Source organism: Hylobates moloch, unplaced genomic scaffold (assembly GCF_009828535.3).
Source record: "Hylobates moloch isolate HMO894 unplaced genomic scaffold, HMol_V3 SCAFFOLD_6, whole genome shotgun sequence".
Taxonomy (NCBI): domain Eukaryota; kingdom Metazoa; phylum Chordata; class Mammalia; order Primates; family Hylobatidae; genus Hylobates; species Hylobates moloch.
This window is the reverse complement of record NW_026652281.1, coordinates 51,430,047-51,451,810: the sequence shown is the minus strand read 5'-3', so window position 1 is coordinate 51,451,810 and position 21,764 is coordinate 51,430,047. Positions and strand designations below refer to the sequence as shown.

Sequence of the window (21,764 nt, the reverse complement as noted above, 5' to 3'; positions counted from 1 at the left end):
AAAATAGATGCCAGAATGATCTAATCTAATCTAATTTCCCTTAGCCACATGAATATGAATGAATGACTGACTCACCATTGAAGCTTTTCCTTATTTTGGGTTGTGCAGAGGGCAAATTCAATTTGGTTTTTCTCAGTACTTGACAAAGAAAACTGATATTTACTATAAAGAAAATCCCAGCCTTCTGTGCTCTGGGCCCCCACAGCAAACACTGCCAAGGTCACGTCGACAGGCAGGCTATAGAAAGGAACACACTCGGTGAGAATCTGAGATGCAGTAAGTATGTTTAGAGGCATAATGGTGACTAATTATGAACTGCTGAACTTTCCCCATGATCAGAGAAGCATGCCTGGAAATATAAACAAAAACTACTGATTTCCTTCAGTTACACTTTTTTTTTTTTTTTTTTTTTTTGGACAGAGTCTCACTCTGTGGCCCAGGCTGGAGTGCAGTGGCTTGATCTCGGTTCACTGCAAGCTCCGCCTCCCGGGTTCACGCCATTCTCCTGCCTCAGCCTCCCGAGTAGCTGGGACTACAGGCGCCTGCCACCACGCCCGGCTCATTTTTTGTATTTTTAGTAGAGACAGGGTTTCACTGTCTTAGCCAGGATGGTCTTGATCCTCAGACCTTGTGATCCGCCCACCTCGGCCTCCCAAAGTGCTGGGATTACAGGCGTGAGCCACTGCGCCCGGCCTAGTTACACTTTATAAAGAAAAAAGGCAAGAGAAAAATATCTAAAATTAGGTTTTAAGTAGCCTTCTCAAAAATGTAACGTGAAATGCCATTTTTATAAATACCTACATATTTAAATACTTTAATGATGCTGACTGACTCCACAGGGGATCACCTTTCCAGCCAAAAGAAATGCAAACTATATTCAAAATTTACACCATGATCACAAGTCAGGACTGCAGTAGGACCACTGTTTGGATTTCTTTAAGCTGAAGCATGCAGGTTGTTGGCATAAATGTTTCCTGGGTGGAGTTTAAGCTCCAAATGTAAAAAGGACTGAAGTGTAGCAAGAATAGGGATTTCCAGATATGGTAAAATCCTACCTTGCTTAGACAGTGTCAGCAATTACTACGCATCCCTGTCAGGGAATTTGGAAGCCCAAAGAAACTACTATAAAATACAATGCATGTGTTTCTCTATGGCATGGCTGTCACCGTTTAATACGATTTTGCATTGCCTACACAAAATGGGAATTATTCCAATACCATCCTAACTCCCCAGATATTTGAGTTTTATGCACAGAAGTTCCCTCCTAGCATTTCTTGAAGTTACGAGATACATAGATAAATCTTAAAAAGCAATTTATTTTCCAAAAAAGGGCAGCAGGGGAGACACTTATACTTTTTGTTTTCCCTAATGTTTAGTACCAATGATGGAAAACAGAAAAGATACCCTTCACATCAACAAATTGGTTATTTAGTAAGGACTGACCTCAAGGTTCCATTGGATTCCTTCCACTTTCTGAAATAGCCTTCTGCCCTCTGTACGCACGGCTGATACTTGCGCACACAGGCGAGGAGGAGTAGCTGACTCCGCAGCATTCGCTCTGAGACTGAGCCCCCGTCTGTCCACGTCTGCTTATCAATGAGGTCCCTTAGCAGCCTGATGAGGAAGGCCTGAGGGCGTTGTACAGGGGAACAGGGACCAGTATTGTCACCGGTCATTTCATGTTAATATAATCCATTATGGTCTCAGATGATGGGGGCTAATTTTTAAAGCATAATCTAACTTTTATGTTAGATTATGTATAAATCGTGCAGCACTGTTTAATTATAAAAGGGTTGAAAACAATAAATAATGATGAATGACTTTCATATTTTCATAACAAACTTTCATAAGATATCCTATCTACTTAAAGTCAGGATGAATTGCCACTTTTAAAACAAACTCAGAGTTTATATGACTAAATTTTGAGAGCAAATTATGCAACAAGACTTCATGACATTTTGCAAAGCATAACAATTTTGTGCCTCTTCCTTAAGTACCATGAAGAGTCCCAGAAAATCTGAATGTCAGCCATCGTAATAGGAAAGAAAAATGAAATCAAAGGTTTGTGAAAGGAAGGAAATAACAAATCCATGCAAATTAAGTAGAGTCTAAGAATGCCATTCCTATTTTTAGTGCCAAATAAAACCAAAATCTTTGCTAATGCATCTAAATACTGAACTAATATTTATTTGCTTTTCCTTAATATGTATATAAAGATACACACACACACACATACACACACACACGATTAACACTTTTTAACACAAAAGAAATAATAATTACATAACTTTTATTTCAGGCTTTTACCTTGAATTGAGTTTCCACTTCATTCATATCTCTTTTCTCCATTAACTTATACATAGGAATCAGCTCATTCAAACCTTGAAACACGGGCATAATTTCAGTTTCATGTTTCAAGTACAGGGATAAATCCAAGGCCTTTTCAATGGACAGCTTCCCAATGCTGACCAAGAGACACTGTGGTTAGTGGTTTAAAAGTAAATCCGGGAAGTCAACTTTTTGCTTCAAAATATATTTTAATCTTCTAGCAAAACAAGCAATCAGATATAAATGTCCCTTATAAATAGATAACTATGGCTGGGCACGGTGGCTCATGCCTGTAATCCCAGCACTTTAGGAGGCCAAGGTGGGTGGATCACCTGAGGTCGGCAGTTCAAGACCAGCCTGGCCAACATAGTGAAACCCCGTCTCTACTAAAAATACATAAAATAGCCAGGCGTGGTGGCAGGTACTTGGTATGTGGGATGCTGAGGCAGCAGAATCACTTGAACCTGGGAGGCAGAGGTGGTGAGCTGAGATGGCACCACTGCACTCCAGCCTGGGCGACAGAGACTCCATCTCCAAAAAATAAATAAATAAAGGGATAGATAACTAGTATATAAGTCTCTTTTCTATCACATGTAACACAACATCTGGCATGTTTACACTAGGGAGGAAGTTTCTCCAACAGTAACATCTAGGGCTAACATGTGGATAAGCCGGAATGGAAGCACATCAGCATCTATCCCTGTGAAACACTGGATTGTGTGCTGAACTTCTAGAGTAAGCAAGGGATTTCCATCAAAGACCCTTTAGGAAGCCTGGTCAAACAGACTTTCATCTGGTCAAAACTATGAGTTCCTGGAGGAAACACATTTTCTTCTCCATTTCAAAGACACTGCATATCCTTAGAAACCCTTCATTACAGAGGGTTAGTGTTAAAAACCTCAGTGGTAGGGTATATATTATATAAGTTAAAAAATAAAAAAGAAGAAGCACTCTAAGGCTCAAGCAGAAATATTCTACAGAGGGGAATTTTTCAGGCAGAAAGAAACAGCTACGTAAGCAACCCTTAACGTTCTCTCCCATTGCTTTTTCTCACTTCAGGAGGCCCAGTATGGTGGTGAAAAGAACCAGAAGGCACTCAAAATTTAAGCCAGAAGGATATGGGTATGAGGAGAAAGAGATAATCCTTCCCACCTGCATGCTCCCTCTTAGGACTTTAGATCTGCCTACATGTTGAAGAAGTTTGAATTTTAGGCTTTGGGAGCATTTCCTTAAAAATCATTGTCATGGGGGAGAAAAAAAAAGGGTACTGTTAATTCTGTCCTCACACACTCAGAGATCATTTGGTTGGGCTACATTTTATGAGGTATATTCCATAAAGATGCTGCAAAGTTCAGGTATCTGGTTGAGGAAAGAAAAAAAAACCCTTCTTTAATCCAAGAAATGTAATGCAAACAACTTGGGCATGTATCACTTAGTCTTCTAAGAAGCCTTCAAGGCTGTTAAAGACCCAGTGGTGGGAGAAACCTGATCCAGTATAGCAGGGCCAGAAGAAGCTGCGGGACCACGCAGGGACAAGGCAAGGAGTTTCGCCAGGATGTTGATCTCCTGGGTATCTACACTTCCGCCTCAGTATGATCTGAATTATTAATGAGAAAGATTAAGATACAGATTCCTTCCTTCAAGTGCCTTAGTAGTCACAGACAGGAGGTTAATTATAAGGCTAAAAGCAATCTTGGGTTGTTAGAAAAACTTAGAGGAAAACACCTTTCAACTTCTTGTTATCAGTCCATCATTTTTGTCTTTAGAAATCAAGAATTTGAACAATAACAGCTGCTTTCAGAAATAAACCGCGACTTTGTGCAGCGTGTATTACCTGACGAGTTGAAATGCATTGTTAATGAGACTCGCCCGATCATTACTGCTGACTGCTGTGTGTGTTCCTTTTAAAAGGCCAGTCAAAGAGTCCCATCCATCATCCTCGTAATGCACAATGTAATAGCCATTCATGCCCACATTAAATTTGATCCATTCCACCTCTTCTGGGAGGATGAGCACATCTAGAGTAAATAAAATAAATCAAAGCTCCATTTGCTCCCTTGCCTGATGAAAGCTTTTCTGATCCGAGATTGGGCAAGTAAATTAGAGAAGAGTTTAATACTGAACAATTTGAAATAATCACTTATTTCTTTCAGAAACCAGAAAACAGCAACTCAATAGACAAAAGCTAACACTAGCTTTAGACATCAATTTTGTGAGATTTATAGATCTACGAAAAGAATGCAACTACATCTCTGGCCATACATATGATATAACCCAGTAATGTTAACAAAGTAATAGGGAACGTTCACTGGTGATCTCTCCTTTTTAGCATTGCATAATTCAACTATAATCTCCACCTGACAAGATGTTGGCCATTCTTCTTTGAAACCAGAACGCATTTTCAATCTTATCCTTTATGCTTTAACCAAGATAAATAGCAAAAGAAACAGCATTTTAATCCTACACATTTTCACATTCCTCTTTGAATTAAACTAGTAGTTTCCAAAATAAATTACCTGTTTTTGTTTTTAGCAAAAATCGATGGACCATGTCTGATTTGCTGGTGATGAATGTCAATGGAACATACCACAGGTACCTAAAAGAAAGGAGAGGTGAATTGTTCATTTGTTGATTCAATTCAACAAGCAGTTATTAAATCACCTATCATGTGCCAGGCACTGGTTAGTTTAGAACAAGGTAGGACCAAAACTGCTACAGCCAAGCTCTCAAAACATCCCCAGTCTGTTTTCCAGCTTTGTAGGGAGTGTCAGCTCGGGCACTATTTCCTTTTCTTGGACTCCTTGAGTAGAGCTAAGAATTTGGACTCACGTGAACCCTGAAAGCCTTTTTACAGTGATTGGCTGATTGCATCTCAGAGGCCTAACTTCAGGAGTCATGTGCCTCCTGAATCGTGTAGTAAGAAGGACACAACATCACCTCCTTGGGATTCCTGTCAATGATATGTAAGCTGAATCCGATCATGGAGAAACAGGAGAAAATCCAAACTGAAAGGCATTCTATAAAATAACTGGCCAGTACTCTTCAAAAAATGTCAATATCAAGAAGCCCAAAAAAGACTGAAGAGTTGTTTCAGAAAAAAATGAAGACCAAAATGATGCAACAACTAAATAAAATATGTGATCCTGTATTAAATCCTAAGTCAGAATTTATTTTCTATTTTGCTATAAAGATATTTTTAGGACAATTGGAAAAAGTTGAATGAGATTTATAAATAATAGTATTATATAAAGTTTATTTCCCAATTTTGATAATTGTACTGTGGCTATGGTTATATAACTGAATGTTCTTGGTTTTTTTTGTTTGTTTGTTTTGAGATGGAGTTTCGCTCTTGTTGTCCAGGCTGGAGTGCAGTGGTGCGATCTCGGCTCACTGCAACCTCCGTCTCCTGGGTACAAGTGATTCTCCTTTCTCACCCTCCTGAGTAGCTGGGACTACAGGTGCCCGCCACCACACCCAGCTAATTTTTGTATTTTTAGTAGAGATGGCGTTTCACCATGTTGGCCAGGCTGGTCTCAAACTCCTGACCTCAGGTGATCCTCCTGCCTTGGCTTCCCAAAGTCCTGGTATTAAAGGCGTGAACCACCATGACCGGCCATAAATGTTGTTTTTTTAGAAAATACTATGCTGAAACATTTAGGTGTGAAGGGGAATCATGTCATCAACTTACTGTCAAACAGTTCAGAAAAACATATGCCAAGTATATACATATAGAGATATGTATATAGGTGTCTATGTAGATAGATGGTATTGATTAATCAAGATTTAAAGCCTCCTTAATCCTTTTGGGAAGATGGGGGAGGGAGGTGTATATATATACATATGTATATATATATGCGTGTGTGTATATATGTATATGTATACACACATGCATGTATATGTATACACACACGCATATATATCCACACAAACATATACATATATATATATACAGAAAGAGAGAGAGCAAGAGAGAAAGGAGGGAGGTGAAGAAAGTAAAGGAGTAAAGAGTTAACTTGTATCTAGGTAAAGGATATATAGGAATTTGTTGTGTTATTCTTGTAACTTCTCTGTAAGTCTGAAATTGTTTCAAGATGAAAGAATTTTTTAACAGTATCCATCCAGGGTCAATCAAATTGCAGCATCTTGTTTCCAATAATATTCTTCTATAGCATTAAGCTGACAAACAGGTTCCAAATCTAACTCAGAAGAAGACAACTGAGTCTCTCATCATTCTCGGAAGTCACCTAAATTCTTTTGTCCTCAGCTCCAGCTCAATGCTAGGCACTATCGTAATCTAGTAGCAGTTGCTTAGGTTGGAGCTGATTGCAAGCCAGTAACCAGAAATTACCATCATATCAAATAACAAAATATGAGAATGTTAAAGTAATTATATTGTCAACTTTACTGAGAATAACCAAGGTTTAAAGCCTCCTTAATCCTTTTGGGAAGATGGGGGCAGGGAGTATAAGTCAACTTCACAGGATACACAGATGTAGTTGAAATATTTTAGCAATAGCGGTAAGGGCATTATTTCAAAAGCAAGGTTCCATCCTACAAGGCAGATGTTACCTAGACAACAAAATGAATTTTACTCTCAGAGCATTACCCAGTGTCCGGGGCGCTGTCAGAGCCCTTCATGTAGTGCTCTTGCTTCATGTGTACGTTCCTCCCCCTCACTGTGATGGTTATCAGGGGAAAACCCTTCTGCAGTGTCCAAGTGTTCATCATGGTTTTCACATCCAGCCCTTCCTGATGCCAGTGCTGGTGTGTACACAAAAAGGCAGACACATCACCCATTTAACCCAACTCTAAGAAAAGACAGAACACCAGCTTATGCTCAAACAGCCGCTACCAGTTGCCAACCTCCCCTCTTTGGAGCACTTTCTGATCCCTTTCTCAGTGTGACGTCCCCAGCCATCACACCTCCACCAGAGCACCAACTGTTTGCTTGTCATTTTCTTCCACTACACATGTGTCTGGAGGACAGGTAGCATACCTAGTTCTGCCGGGCACACTTTGGGGCTGGCAATAACACTGGGCACAGAGCAGGCATGTGAATGAATGAGGGAAGAGAAGGGAGAGAAAGTGCCGGGTTTTCAATACCTACCTAACTATGCTGGTTTCAGACAAGCAAGGTGGAAACACTGTTCAGTCAAGAGCCTGTGTTTCTAAAGTGAGAACACAGAGATGACCCACACTCGACAAATAGTGGGAACTCAAAACGAGCTGTTTTTTGATACTAAAAAAGCTTTTAAGAAATGATTTAAGAGGTAGTAAAGGCTGGGCGCAGTAGCTTATGCCTGTAATCCCAGCACTTTGGGAGTCTGAGGTGGGTGGATCACCTGAGGTCAGGAGTTCAAGACCAGCCTGGTGAACACGGTGAAACCTCATCTCTACTAAGAATAGAAAAATTAACCGGGTGTAGTGGCGTGTGCCTGTAATCCCAGCTACCTGGGAGGCTGAGGCAAGAGAATCGCTGGAACCGGGGAGGCAGAGGCTACAGTGAGCCGAGATCGCGCCACTGCACTCTAGCCTGGGCGACAGAGTGAGACTCTGTCTCAAAAAAAAAAAAGAGTATAGTAAAAAGATAAAATGTGCCACAGGACAAATCTAGAAACTACTGAATAAAGCAATCTCTAGGAACAAAAAAGCCAAGAAAGTAAACATATAAAAAGAAAAAAGAAAGATAAAATTCTGTTGAATCTCCAGACTCACCCTCAGCTTCCTCTGAAAACTTCCCACAAGTCTAGATGAACAGAGACTCAGGCTGTTTTGTGACTTGATGTTATGAATACTTTATAGCTTAGCAGTTAAAAACATGAGTTAGATCTAAATTCGAATCTCTGCTCTGCAATTTACCAATCAGATGTCTTTGTATTTCATGTTCTCAACTTTAAAAATAGGGATAGTAATAGTACCCGGCTCACAGGTTTATTATGAAGAGTAAAGGAGATGATATATTTAAGTGCTTAACATGTGACGGACACATGACAAGTGTTCAAGAATGCTCAGTGCCATTGTCTTTGTACAAATGCAGAGCTCTGGAAATGACTGACATATCCTTTTGACTGCTACAATGCAGCCGTAATCTGCTATAGAAACATGTCATAAATCCACTGCTTTAAAAGGGAAGCTGAAGAAATTAGTATCAGTGAGAAGCATTACCAAAGAAAGCTCTGCAACCCTCCTGTATAGATACACTTTAAGAAAAATTGAAAAAGATTATGAGTATGGTATAGTTTAAATGCAGTCTTATCTGGAATGAGGGTGATATAATCAAGGACCTCAGAAAGTTTGGCACAGAGCTATCTTTCAAAGAATATGTAATAAAAAAATGTGCTTGGGGGAACACGTACAGATATAGAAACTTACTGAGGATGAAGATGAATGTTGACTTCTAGAGCAAAAGCCATCCATCCCTTTTACACCATCTGTAGGGCAAATCTAAATATCAAAAATAAACACATCACTCATTTCTATAGAAAACAATGATTCTCCTCAGAGGGATTAACAGGATGCAGGGAAAACAAAACAAGATGATAAGCCTGTCAATCCCAAATGCAGAGATATTCAAAAACATACTCACACTTGCCATACTATCCCACAGGTCGTCGTTTTTTGTATTTTTATAGCTATGCTTCTGGAGATACTGTACAATACCACTTTTAAATGCATCAGCACTAAGATACTCCCTTAGCATATTCAGAATACAAGCTCCCTGAAAAGATAATAGAAATAATTGTTGTCTATAGTTTCATTGCAATCTCATCTGAAATCACATATTCTTTTGCAATAAAACACATTTCTTTGAAAATGCAACTGCAGTAACATCGTTAATGTCTGGCAATTTGTGAAACGGAGTAAGCAGGTTAAACCTGGACCTGTTTAGGCAGCAGATTTGTCTAATGTGATTGTTTATGCTCTGAGCCCACTGAGGCCCTTATTTTCTATCAGTAGCCAGACCTCCTGATGGGGCAAATTGCATCATCTGCCAACTCCCTTTGTTCACATGTGAGTGGGGATAATGGTGCAGATTAAACATTGGACCTTGAGCTACTACCTGGCTCTCCCACTGCCATTCCAGGGCAGGACTAAGGAGAGGCCAGTACAACAAAGGGGTGGAGCACTAGAGATGGAGGCTGAGGTAGATGCCAGGGAAGGAAAAGTGGATATGTCCAGGGAGCCCAGGCAGCCTTGAGCAAGGAGGGCTGATGGAGCTGGAGTCACAATGAGAGAGGGAACAAGAGTCTTCCCAGACACTGTATTCCTGTAAGCCATGAATTTTCAACCCAAGAAAGAATATATGAAGAATTTCCCATAAAAGAATCTTCAGGTTTATGAGCCAAACTGCAAGTTAGGCCTAAAAGAGTTAACTCCAGCCAGCACGTGTCAAGAGAGAAGGCATTCAATCTGGGTTTAACCCCACAACCTTGCCTATAACTTCTCCACCCCAGTATGTATAACTTTAGTATCTAAACTGTATCCTTATATTCAATCTACTTTTACCTTATCATAAGAAACATCATCAAACATCTCCCAGATCTGAGCAGGATTCTCCACAGGTGTAGACACAGGATGTGAGGAATTTAAAGCATCTACCTCCATTGCGTCAAAACATTTGCCAAAGAAATAATCTCCCTATTGAGACAGAAAAAAGAAAACATCACCTATGATTTACATTTAGATAAAAAATGTCAAAGGCGGGACATTTTATCTGAGGCAAGAAGTCCATACTTCACATTTTGGGGGCAATCTATTCCATATTTCCTAATATTTATGAAACAAAATAGAATTAATATATTCTAAAAACTACCCAAGAAACAATGATTTTAGTTAAACATTATAGATTTTGTTCATCTTAAATCCTTTAGAATAAAGAAAATTTCATATTAATCTAAAAATGAAACGATTATGCCTATAGCCAAACAGCAACAAAACAAGAAATTAACTGTAATTTCAACATTTCCAATCATTGTCTGTGCTGTTTTAGAGCAAAGATACTTACCTTTAAAAACATACAATGAAAATAAATGGAGAACCTTAACCAGCTTTATTAGAGCACATTAGCTCAACAGGATAATATGTATCCATAATCATTTTTATTACTAAAGATTATGTAGAAACATAAGAAAATATTTATGATTATAAAGCAATACTGATATGTACTTTCTAATTATGTACACAGGCAGTTGAAAATAGGCAGTAATAAATATTCACAAATGTATATTTTAAATAATGTATACAGGCAGATGAAAATAGGAATAAATGTTTACAGATGAAAAGAATCATTGGAGTAGGATAAAAAAATTTTTACATAAGTTTAATTTTGCTATATGTGATTTTCTTAAGTTAAATGTGGTGATTTAAAAAATAAACCATATAGCAGTTCCAAAGCAATAAATTTGTGATCCAGAAGCCTAGGTTGTTATACAATCAAATGTGCAGTTACCTTAAGTATAACTCATTTGATTTGGCAAGTAGCATCCTATTGAGATATCAGTAATCTGTACCTAATAATTCTGCAATGAGCAACCTGAAGGTTGGGAAAATGAAATGGAACATTTAGGCTGCCATTATTTCTATTTCTTTGATATTCAGAAAGATAAAATTGGACAATTTACAAACAATCATAGATTCACAACTGAGTTTGTAAATAAGTCTTTGTGATATATCTCGAAAGTTCACTAGCATTTTTGAAACATGATTCATATCTAAACTGTCAAGGAAGTTATCAATGAAATATTTTTATATGTTCTATAATCAAAGATTAGTAAATATTTTCCAGCAATATTGAACAAAACAACAAATTAACCTAAAATGTGAAGGATAAATAACTACTTACAACTTTCAGTTCAGGATGGGTCACACTGACAGACACAAACTCCATAAATTTGGCAAATCCTTCATTTAGCCAAAGATCACTCCACCATTCCATAGTGACCAGGTTCCCAAACCACTAAAAGCACAACATAAGCCATAAACAAAGACATTCAGAAAGAAGTATATTTTAGATGTCTAATATAAGTTTACGAATGTTAACATATATTTATAGGACCAATATTTAATCAAGGTAAAAATAAAAAAGTTCAACATGCATTATAAGACATAAAAACAAATGCTTTGGAGAAACAATTTTTCCTATTAAAAAAAGACAAAGTAAAAATTACAATATTTAAATAGCCTTATACGTCCCATAAAAGCAATATAAATGTAGTTTATACTTTATTAGAAGTGTGAATGAGCTTGTACCTGGTGGGCCAGTTCATGAGCCACAGTCATTGTGATGCCAAGCTTACTTGATGCAGAAGACTTTTCTGCATCAAACAACAGAGCAGATTCTCTATATGTTGTCAGTCCCCAGTTTTCCATAGCACCAGACTGAAAGTCGGGAATAGCAGCAAGATCTTGGAAAGGAAGTAATAAAATACATTACCAGTCTCTAAGCTACACATTCGCCCAAACACACTAATCTTCAGAATGGATACATGTTTGAACCAGCTGCCCATGCATAATCATGGAGCTCTAGACTGGAAGAACCTTTCACAGTGGAGAAAAAGAGGCTTAGTGACTCAGCATCACTTTGCTATAAATGTGGCAAAGTCAGACTTGCATCTCAGGCCTTTTTTTTTTTTTTTTTTTGGAAATAGGGTCTCACTCTGTCACCCATACTGGAGTGCATTTGCAGTGGCGTAATTATACCTCACTGCAGCCTCAACCTCCCAAGCTCAGGTGATCCTCCCATCTCAGCCTCCCAAGTAGCTGGGACTACAGGACTGCACCTCCACACTCAGCTAATATTTTTGAATTTTTGTGGAAACAGGGTTTTGCCATGTTGCCCAGGCTGGCCTCAAACTCCTGGGCTCAAGTAATCCACCTGCGTGGGCCTCCCAAAGTGCTGAGATTACAAGACATGAGCCACCGTGCCTGCCTTTTCAGGCCTCTTGACTCCATTTCTAACTTTCTGATGAGGAGTTTGGAAATTGAAAAACTTAACAATTACAATAATCCATTCTATTTTGGATGCCCAAGACCCACATATACCTAAAAAATCAAACATACAATAGTTTTAAGGGCTCGTGTAAGAAAGAAAATGCAGATTGTCTTACACTATATAAATTTATTCATTCAAAACAGTTTGTTGAACATCCTCTGGGTTCCTGCCAAGCAGGTGCCAGTGAAGAAAAAATGTAGCCTCTTCCCTCTGCTGTCTGCCCACTAATAAAATCAGAAGGCAAAAGAGTCCCCATGCCATATGCCTCAAGAACTCTATGAAGATCTGCTTTCTTCACGATCACTAGAAGTTACTGTACTCATCAAGGGTGAGGAGATGCTCAGAAAGATCAACCGCAGGTTGATCATTTGCTGGGGTTTTTGTGGCTTGAGGGGCTGCTGAGGCAACCACAGCGATGTGCCAATTATAATGACAAATCTATGACTGTGTTCATCAAATGTCATGTGTAATATCTGTGCAAAATCTCTACCTTGTTTGGGTAGGGGATACGGTATGCTGAAATAATCCTCATAAAATTCTAGAAGAGTCACCGCAGCATCCAGTGCATAATCTGCTTGATTTATCTTGTCTGGCACAGCATAAACAGAAACCTAAAGAGAAAGGCACAAGAAAGGAATTCAAATATCTTAAGTGGCTTCTCTCCCCACATTGTGTAGAAGACTGACATTAATGTCTTCATATTGTGGGATATGGTTGCCAATATTAAAGAAAATAATTGGGAATTCCATTTCTTGCATTAATACTGACTGTTCCGGATTAATCCCCCTTCTGAAAACAACAACAAATGCTGGATAACATATATAAAGTGTTCCTAAATGTGTTTATAAGATGGCAAATGAGAAAGAAAGATTTAGAGGCAAAAGTGAAATGACAGTTAGACCCTCTGATGTCAGGAGAGCACTGCAGCCAGCTTTAGCCCTGCCGGCACTAGCCCAACACAGCTGGACTTGAGCTTTGGTTCTTACGTCATTGAAGGACTCAGGTGTTAAGAGACCAAGTCCAGGGCCTTCCCAAAGAAGAAAGTCTAACAGGACATGCAACCCCTGCATAAAGCTAATACCCAAAGGCCAGGCCTTTAATGTAAAGGTAAACTAGAAATAACTACCCTTTCTCAAGGAAACTACAAGTAAAGTGATCCCTGGACCAGTAAGTACTCCCAGACACTCTGCAAGAGCAAATGCAATTTCTCTCTGGAATAATTCACTTTAGACTCAGGAAACATAAGCTCACAAACATAATTCATAATACAAACAAGGAAACAAGATACCATAAGCAAGAGCCAGCAGAAACAATAAACCACAAAATCAGATACATAAAGAATTCAGATAAAACAATTACCAGACACAGATATATAATATGTATGCTTAATGTGTTTAAAGAAATGAAAGAATTAAAACTATTAATATAGATTAGACATTATTAAAATAATCATTTCTAAGAGATTCAGATGAGTGGCAAAACAATGGGCAGGTGTTTTGCTGATAGTTTCACTGCTGAATTAAGAATGTTCCCTTCATCCGAGTCTCAAGCGTCACCTACAAATCCCCAGGTAAGTAAAGATACCTCCACAAGAATAAGAAATCTCAGCACTAGAGGAACACAAAGCAATTCAGCAAGGAATCCCCATCTATTCAGGCCTCAGTGAAAACCAGCACAAATACATAAGGTATCTTCAAACAAAGCATCCCTTCCTCCCCTCAGAAAAACCTGTTTGCATTCTGAGCTACGGCACACAGTTGTATAGGTTGCCCACTATGCAACGGTACCCAAATGAGGAACAAGTGTGCCTTGAAACAAGATTTTTCTCTCCAGCATTCCAGTGTACCTGACCCAAAGTCTCTGGCCATTCCAAGCAGGTTGCTCTATCTTCCTTACCATAGCCAGAAATCCCCTGCCAGATAGTAACATTTACTTCCAAACTGCACAAAGCCATAACCAGAAGCAACCTTAAAGACCACTGCAGGATCTAGTCCAAGTTATATCTTCCAAAGAAGTAAATACTAAATTTCAGAGGGAATAGGGCCAAGGTCAGAGAGTCAGTGAAGTGACTGCGGTGAAGCCAGGATCACGACTCAGGCCAGGCCACACTCTCTCCACGTTGTTGTTATTAGAACCTCACTATACAAATGAGCGCCCGTGACAACAGGCTGGCCAACATCCTGGTTTGCCTGAGATTGAGGAGGTTCCCAGGATGCAGGACTTCCAGGATTTTGGTATTTGGTTTTATCTTTGTTTGTTTGTTTAGAGACATGGTTTTGCTCTGTTGCCCAGGCTGGAGTGCACAATCATACCTCATTGAAGCCTCAAACTCCTGGGCTCAAGGGATCCTCCCTAGTAGCTAGGACTAGTAGCAGGCACAAGGAACCATGCCTGGCTAATTTTTTTATTTTATTTTTTGCAGAGACAGGTTCTAACTATTTTGTCCAGGCTGGTCTCAAACCCCTGGCCTCAAGTGATTCTTCCACCTCAGCCTCCCAAAGTGTTGGGTTTATGTTGGGTTTACAGGCACGAGCCACTGCGCTCAACCAGACTTCCAGTTTTAAAACCAGTTCCAGGCAAACCAGAACAAGCTGGTCACCATATGTGACAGTCATAGGCTCACCTTGACTCCACTCTTGGTTATCTTGCTGACAGACTCAAAATCTGATATAATGAAGGCCACCAGATAGGTGCTCATCTTCACAGTGACATCAAAATGGTCTTCTATGAGTCCTTCAGCAACAGTCACAGATTTCACCTAAAATCAGAATAATTCAAATTATCGAGTAATCCAATTATCCAATACAGTGAACATGAGAAATTTCCTAATTATCAGACATAATATTAAAAGTGTATCAATCCCAGCACTTGGGGAGTCCGAGGTAGGCAGATTGCTTGAGCTCAGGAGTTTGCGACCAGCCTAAGCAACATGGTGAAACCCTATCTCTACAAAAAAAATACAAAACTTAGTCCTGCTGGTGGTGCGTGCCTGTAGTCACAGCTACTGGGGAGGCTGAGGTGGGAGGATGGCTTGAGCCTGGGAGATGGAGGTTGCAGTGAGCCAAGATTGAGCCACTGCACTCCTGCCTGGATGACAGAGCCAGACTCTCTCTAATGATGCTTCTATAATTACTTTAAAAGTTATCTTTCCAATATCTAATTATAATTGAGATATTAATGTCAAACAGTTCTACTCAATTTCTTTTTTATTGAGATACAATTTATATACCATAAAACTTACCATTTTAAAGTTTACAATACAGTGTAAATCCACATCTGGCACATGTGGATTGATAACATGGATGACACAAAGCAAAATTGAGATTGTGAGTTTTGCCAAGATGTGGCTGATCCACTTGTCTTTAAATACAGGTTTGAGAATTATCTGGCAACGCAATGTCGAGCTGTTGAGCATATATGCAACGGGGAAAATATACAACCCTGTAGTACCTAAAAGAGCTTCTGTTCTTCTGTATAATTGAAAGTAACCTGGATCAGACGCGGTGGCTCACGCCTGTAATCCCAGCACTTTGGGTGGATCACGAGGTCAGGAGATTGAGACCATCCTGGCTAACATGGTGGAACCCCATCTCTACTAAAAATATGAAAAATTAGCCGGGCGCGGTGGCGGGTGCCTGTAGTCCCAGCTACTTGGGAGGCTGAGGCAGGAGAATGGCGTGAACCCAGGAGGCAGAGCTTCCAGTGAGCCGAGATCACGCCACTGCACTCCAGCCTGGACGACAGAGCAAGACTCCGTCTCAAAAAAAAAAAAAAAAAAAAAAAAGAGATTTGCTTCATTGGAATCACCTTTTTAAGTACAATCAGAGAGTAAGGGTGGGGTATGGTTGATGGAGGTACAGTCTTAGAGGTCTGCCCCTAAAGAAGAAAGTCTAACACCTCAGCAATAAAAAGCACGGAGATGGAAAAAGAACCAGCCAGAATTAGCCAAGTGAAACCATGGTCATGGGCATTTTTCCTGTAATCCTATACTCACCTCTATTGCTCTGCCCTCATCTTTTTTTGTTGTTTTGTTTTGAGAGATAGGGCCTTGCTATGTTGCCCTGGCTGGTCTTGGACTCCTGACCTCAAGAAATCCTCTTCTTCTGCCTCTCAAAGTGTTAGGATTACAACCATAAGCCACCTCACCTGGCCCTCATCCTTCTTAATACCCATCAACCACCAACTTCTGGTCACCATTTGGTCATTCAAACCAACTCTGCTACCCAGCCTAAGATTACTCATAAAGGATCCCAAATCATCTTTTCTTTTTAAATACATTCTGCTTCTGCCTACCTACAACAAAAATTTCCTTTTTTTTTTTTTTTGAGATGGAGTCTCACTCTGTCACCCAGGCTAGAGTGCAATGGCACGATCTTGGCTCACTGCAACCTCCACCTCCCGAGTTCAAGTGACTCTCCTGCCTCAGCCACCCAAGTAGCTAAGATTACAGACATGTGCCACCACGCCCAGCTAATTTTATATTTTTAGTAGAGACAGGGTTTTACCATGTTGGCCAGGCTGGTCTTGAACTCCTGACCTCAGGTGATCCACCTGCCTCAGCCTCCCAAAGTGCCGATATTACAGCCATGAGCCACCACACCTGGCCAAAAATTTCCATTCTCGAATTGTGTTAATTATTAGGAAAATAACCTGATTAAATTAATTCAAATTTAAATGTGATTAATTTCTGCCACATGCCCAAAAGCTTCAATGTTCCAATGGTATATATTTTGTTTTTCTGGTTTCCAAAAAGATCTTTTGAGACCCCATTGTTCTCCCCTCAGCTCAATATCTGCAGCCTGAGGTCAGGCTACTTGTATTAGATTTCTGTTAGTGAGAGGTGTTCCCATCCAAAGGAACAACATTGCATTAGAAGTTTTCCTATCGTCAAAAAAAAAAAAAAAAAAAGAAGTTTTCCTATCTTCACTAAGTGGATCCTGGATATCCATGGATTTAGACTGTAGCAACTTCGTGGAGCTTCCAAAGCTCCAGGCCTTCCTTCTGAAAGCCTACAAATTTCTCCACTAATCCTGTTTGGTCCTTCAGTCTCTCTCCTGTCTCCTTCCCATCCCTGATCCTTTATTCTCCTAGAACTTTCATTCACCAAGTAAAGAACTCACTTCTGTCCCAGGAAGTAATACCACAATACTGGGGGAGAGGACTATATTTTGAAAAAGCACATCCTGTATCTTAAATTTATATTAGGAAAATAGCGTAATTGTTTCTTGTGTTTTCATATACAAGGGTGGGAGTGGGGACAGAAGTTCTTGCCTGGTAGGAATTTGCAGAAGAGTGATTTTTACAGAGGATAGCCCTCTGGCTTGAGGTGGGAGATCCGAATCTTGTTTGAGGAAGGCATCCTTATGGTATGAAGGCAGGTAGGTATAGAGTTTTAAGGTTGAGAAGCACCATACCAGAGGTCAGTCTGTGGCTCTCGGTATCTCTCCATGCTAAGATACTGCTTTCCCGGTCAGCACAGGGACAAAGCTGTTCATCCCTCAGGACTCTAGGCAAAGACTATTCTACCCTGAGTCTCATCCCTAGTGAGTTTCTCTGAACAAAGGATGTGCTTCCAGGAGGTGTTATATACCAGCTGCAGAATGACGGCCCAGCTGATGCTTTTCTAAACTATCAGAATCAAAGGATGATGGCACTTACTGAACAGTTTTATTCATTTGGCATGGTCATCTTTTAGTCACTTTTAAAAATCAGAGGGAATGCTGTCCACATCCGCATTGAGATTGGGGAATAATAATTTCCCTCGGGAAGCTAAGCTATCTATCATGACTTACCTTCAGCACCATAATATTTGGAAAAGATTACTTTTATTCTCTTTTTCTGTCTACCCAATTTTGTACATTCAGTTACAAATTATATAATGAATATTACTATATAGTATATGTAAATTATAGAAAATAACTATATGCTAAAAATATGGCCTTATTGACAAAGCATTACCTTTAAAATCATTTTAAAAGATCGTATGAGAAAATGAGGGTGAAAGTGCTTTGCGAAGGGCACTAATATTTAAACGTGACCTGAATTTCTTATACCACCTCCCTCCTATCAGCATGTATAACCTGGAATGGCACTGTTACTGAAATCTTGCATTTTTAGGGGCAATTTTTACTTTGATTACATATAATTATGGCTTGAAACAAAAGCATAGGTTATAAATGAAAAGTTATTAATGATCTGCCAGGCAATAAAACAAAACAGGTGACCCAATGTTGACTGTCACTGGGGTAATGCAAGTCACAGAGAATCAGTAGATTTTCCTGTAGAAAATACACAGGAGTGCAGACTCACCAATGGCATATTGGAGATGGCTAGGTGCCTTGGCTCTCTTCTAATTTTGATTGAGAAACTTGCTTTGAAGGCAGGTTCATCAAAGCAGGGAAAGGCCATTCTAGCTGCAGTGGGTTCAAACTGTGTTGATGCAAGTATCCTAAAATTAAGGCAAGTGAAATAAAAATTGAGCATGAAGCACCAGGAACTCTAAAACAGGTGTTTGCTTTTTAATTCGTAAAGTCACTATAAGATTGATGGATTTTACTACTAAAAAATATTTTACATGACAAAAACTATCATAAACTAAGTTAAAAGACAAGTTAGACTGGGCATGGTCACAGTGGCTCATGCCTGTAATCCTAACACATTTTTTGGAGGCTGAGGTGGGAGGATTACTTGAGCCCAGGAGTGTGAGACCAACCTGGGCAACATGGTAAAACCCCATCTCGACCAAAAATACAAAAATTAGCCAGGCATGGTGGTGCATGCCTGTAGTCCCAGCTACTCGGGAGGCAGAGGTGAGAGGATGGTTTGAGCCCAGGAGGCAGAGGTTTCAGTGACCTGAGATTGCGCCATTGCACTCCAGCCTGGGCAACAGAACCAGACTCTATCTTGAAAAAAAAAAAAAAAAAGTTAAAAAGAAAAAGTAAAAAACTGGGAAAATTCATTTAAGAAGTATGTGAGGAAGACTTAATAGCCTTAACAGATAGTGAGATCCTAAAAATGTGTAAAAGAATACCCAATGGTGGCTCATACCTGTAATCTTGGCACTTTGAGAGGCCAAGGCGGGTGGATCACGAGGACAGGAGTTCGAGACCACCCTGGCCAACACGGTGAAACCCCATCTTACTAAAAATACAAAAATTAGCCAGGCGCGGTGGTGCACGTCTGTAATCCCAGCTACTCAGGAGGCTGAGGCAGGAGAGTCGCTTGAACCTGGGAGGCAGAGGTTGCAGGGAGCCAAGTTCACGCCACTGCACTCCAGCCTGGGTGACAGAGCAAGACTCCATCTCGACAAAAAAAAAAAAAAAAAAGTCCCCAACAACCAAGGGAATCTCAGGCAAAGTCAAAGGTCATAAACAGGCAACTCATAAAAGAAGAACCTACAAATCATTAACAAACATATCAAAAGCTGCTCAACTTCCTTAATCAAAGTTACATAAATTAAAAAGAGATATCACTTGGGGACCTTTTTTGCTCTAAAAAGACTGCCAATATACAGTATTGGTGAGGGGTAAGAAAAAATGACAAGGTTTATCAAAAATTTATAGGCTCTTTGGGGCTTACCAGTTTTACTTCTAGGCATTTATCCTAAAGAAATAATTTACAAAGATGTTCATCAAAGTGTTGTTGATACTGAAAAATTGTAAATAATTTCATTTCCTTTCCCGAGGTATTAAAGATATTAACGTACAACTATGTATTTTAATAAAATCATTAAAATGATGTCTAGTAATACTCATTTATATAAAACATCTCCCCAACATATAAGTTAAAAAATGTCCTTTGTAAAAGAGAAAATATAAGAATTCCATTTATATAAAATAACACATATGCATATCCAGAAAGAAGTCTGTGACAATATTCCACTGAAATAGAAGTAGTGGTTAGTTCAGGGGGCTATGAGTGAAATAAATTTTACTTTTTTACGTTGATAAAATAATATGGAATTTGAAAAATAAATTAGTATAATCTACTAACAAATAAAATTCCATTTTAAAACTGAGCATAAAATCTCCCCCAAATAAGTATCCTCCTTAAAAACAGAACCAAAGCAAGATGAGTAGAGATCTCTAAAAAAGTTTTAACTGAGATAAAAGTATTTCCTCTAGTAGGCTGCTAATAGGATTTGCTGAAGTCCTAACCTGTAGTATCTGTGCACGTGACCTTATTTGGACATAGGGTCTTTACAAGTATCATGGAGTGAAGAAGAGGCCACCAGGCTGGGCCTTAATCTGGTATGTCTGGTTTCCTTATAAGAAGATGGAGACTGGGACACAGTGAAATAGAATGGCCATGCGACTAACAGAGGGAGAGACTAGAATGATGCAGGTGCTAGGCATGGAGTACCAGGGATCCACGGCCACCACTAGATGCTAGGAAGATGCAAGGAAGGATTCTACCCAGAGTCTGGAGGGAGCACCGGCCTGCTGACACCTTGATTTCAGACTTCTAACCTCCACACCTGAGAGAGAATACATTTTGTTGTTTATAGCCACCCAGTCTGTGGTACTTTGTTACAACAGCCCTAAGAAACTAATGCATAGGTCAGGAAAATTAAACATGTATATTATGTCTCAGAAATCGAACTAAATAAACAGATAGATATTTACTCTGATAGAGCTGGGGGAAAGAAAATTGGTTAAAATAGTATTTTAAAATGAGATTTAAAAAGCAAGGGAAAAAGCCATTTTTAACACTATAAAGAAGATGCAAAAGCAAAACCGAAGAAAAAGTTCAACAATAAAGGGAATTTTAAAAGACAATCAATCTGAAATAATGAATTTAGTGTGGGCAGCATTTGCAGTTTAAAAGAAAAAGAGAAAAAAAAAATACCTCAGTTCCCCTTCCTTGGTTCTGTAGGTGCTTTTGTAAAATCCGTGGAAAGTCTCTGAAAGATTGCCAGCATAGTGAATGACAACTGTGTACGGGAGCCCGACAAGGAGGGGCTCGGGAGCCAGCAGCGCGATTTGCTCCTGAGCGGGGTGTTCCAGGACCTGCAGGGATTCTTCGGATAGCCTCTCTCCAGCTCCCTTCCTGAGGATGGCCCTAGATATCTGCAGGTGGTGACTATGCAGGATGATGGTGCTGGTGGGCTGATTGGCTGTGATTTCTACTTCCGTGGTTCCCCAGAAGGTCAGCGTGGTAAGGTTTGCATGGATCAAGAGATCATAATGAACTGGGATGACGTACTCAGGAAGTCGTATTTTATTCCAAGGAAATGGCGTCCCATCACTACCTTTTGGAGATGCTTCACTGCTCTGACACCATGAAGGAGTGGACACAGTTAAGACAGCCAACAGTGAGCCAACAAGTAGAAATGACATGGTTGCAAGGGACCATTTGAGGGACAGAAACACCATCTTCTTGCTCTAACTACCTAGTGGCACAAATGTACAAAAGCAAAAATATATGTCATTAGAATGTTATTGAC

The 21,764-nt window shown here is 39.6% G+C and overlaps 1 protein-coding gene across 7 annotated transcripts in view; it reads right to left on the bottom strand.

The window, feature by feature from the left end:
• Positions 1 to 21,764, bottom strand: part of ERAP1 (endoplasmic reticulum aminopeptidase 1) — a 34,966-nt gene that overhangs the window by 9,325 nt on the left and 3,877 nt on the right. For 5 of the 7 annotated variants that reach the window (XM_032156771.2, XM_058440687.1, XM_058440685.1 and 2 more), the window contains 15 exons: positions 21,167 to 21,710; positions 18,629 to 18,767; positions 14,943 to 15,077; positions 12,810 to 12,930; positions 11,578 to 11,732; positions 11,171 to 11,284; positions 9,835 to 9,966; positions 8,915 to 9,046; positions 8,701 to 8,772; positions 6,935 to 7,089; positions 4,845 to 4,924; positions 4,163 to 4,346; positions 2,308 to 2,464; positions 1,444 to 1,628; positions 76 to 237 (listed from right to left, as the gene is read on the bottom strand). In XM_032156771.2, the coding sequence (XP_032012662.1) occupies positions 76 to 237; positions 1,444 to 1,628; positions 2,308 to 2,464; positions 4,163 to 4,346; positions 4,845 to 4,924; positions 6,935 to 7,089; positions 8,701 to 8,772; positions 8,915 to 9,046; positions 9,835 to 9,966; positions 11,171 to 11,284; positions 11,578 to 11,732; positions 12,810 to 12,930; positions 14,943 to 15,077; positions 18,629 to 18,767; positions 21,167 to 21,693 (2,450 nt within the window). In that variant the 5' untranslated portion in view covers positions 21,694 to 21,710. The remainder of the gene's footprint in view (positions 1 to 75; positions 238 to 1,443; positions 1,629 to 2,307; positions 2,465 to 4,162; positions 4,347 to 4,844; positions 4,925 to 6,934; positions 7,090 to 8,700; positions 8,773 to 8,914; positions 9,047 to 9,834; positions 9,967 to 11,170; positions 11,285 to 11,577; positions 11,733 to 12,809; positions 12,931 to 14,942; positions 15,078 to 18,628; positions 18,768 to 21,166; positions 21,711 to 21,764) is intronic. The other 2 variants (XM_032156773.2, XM_032156775.2) reach the window with 1 other exon arrangement.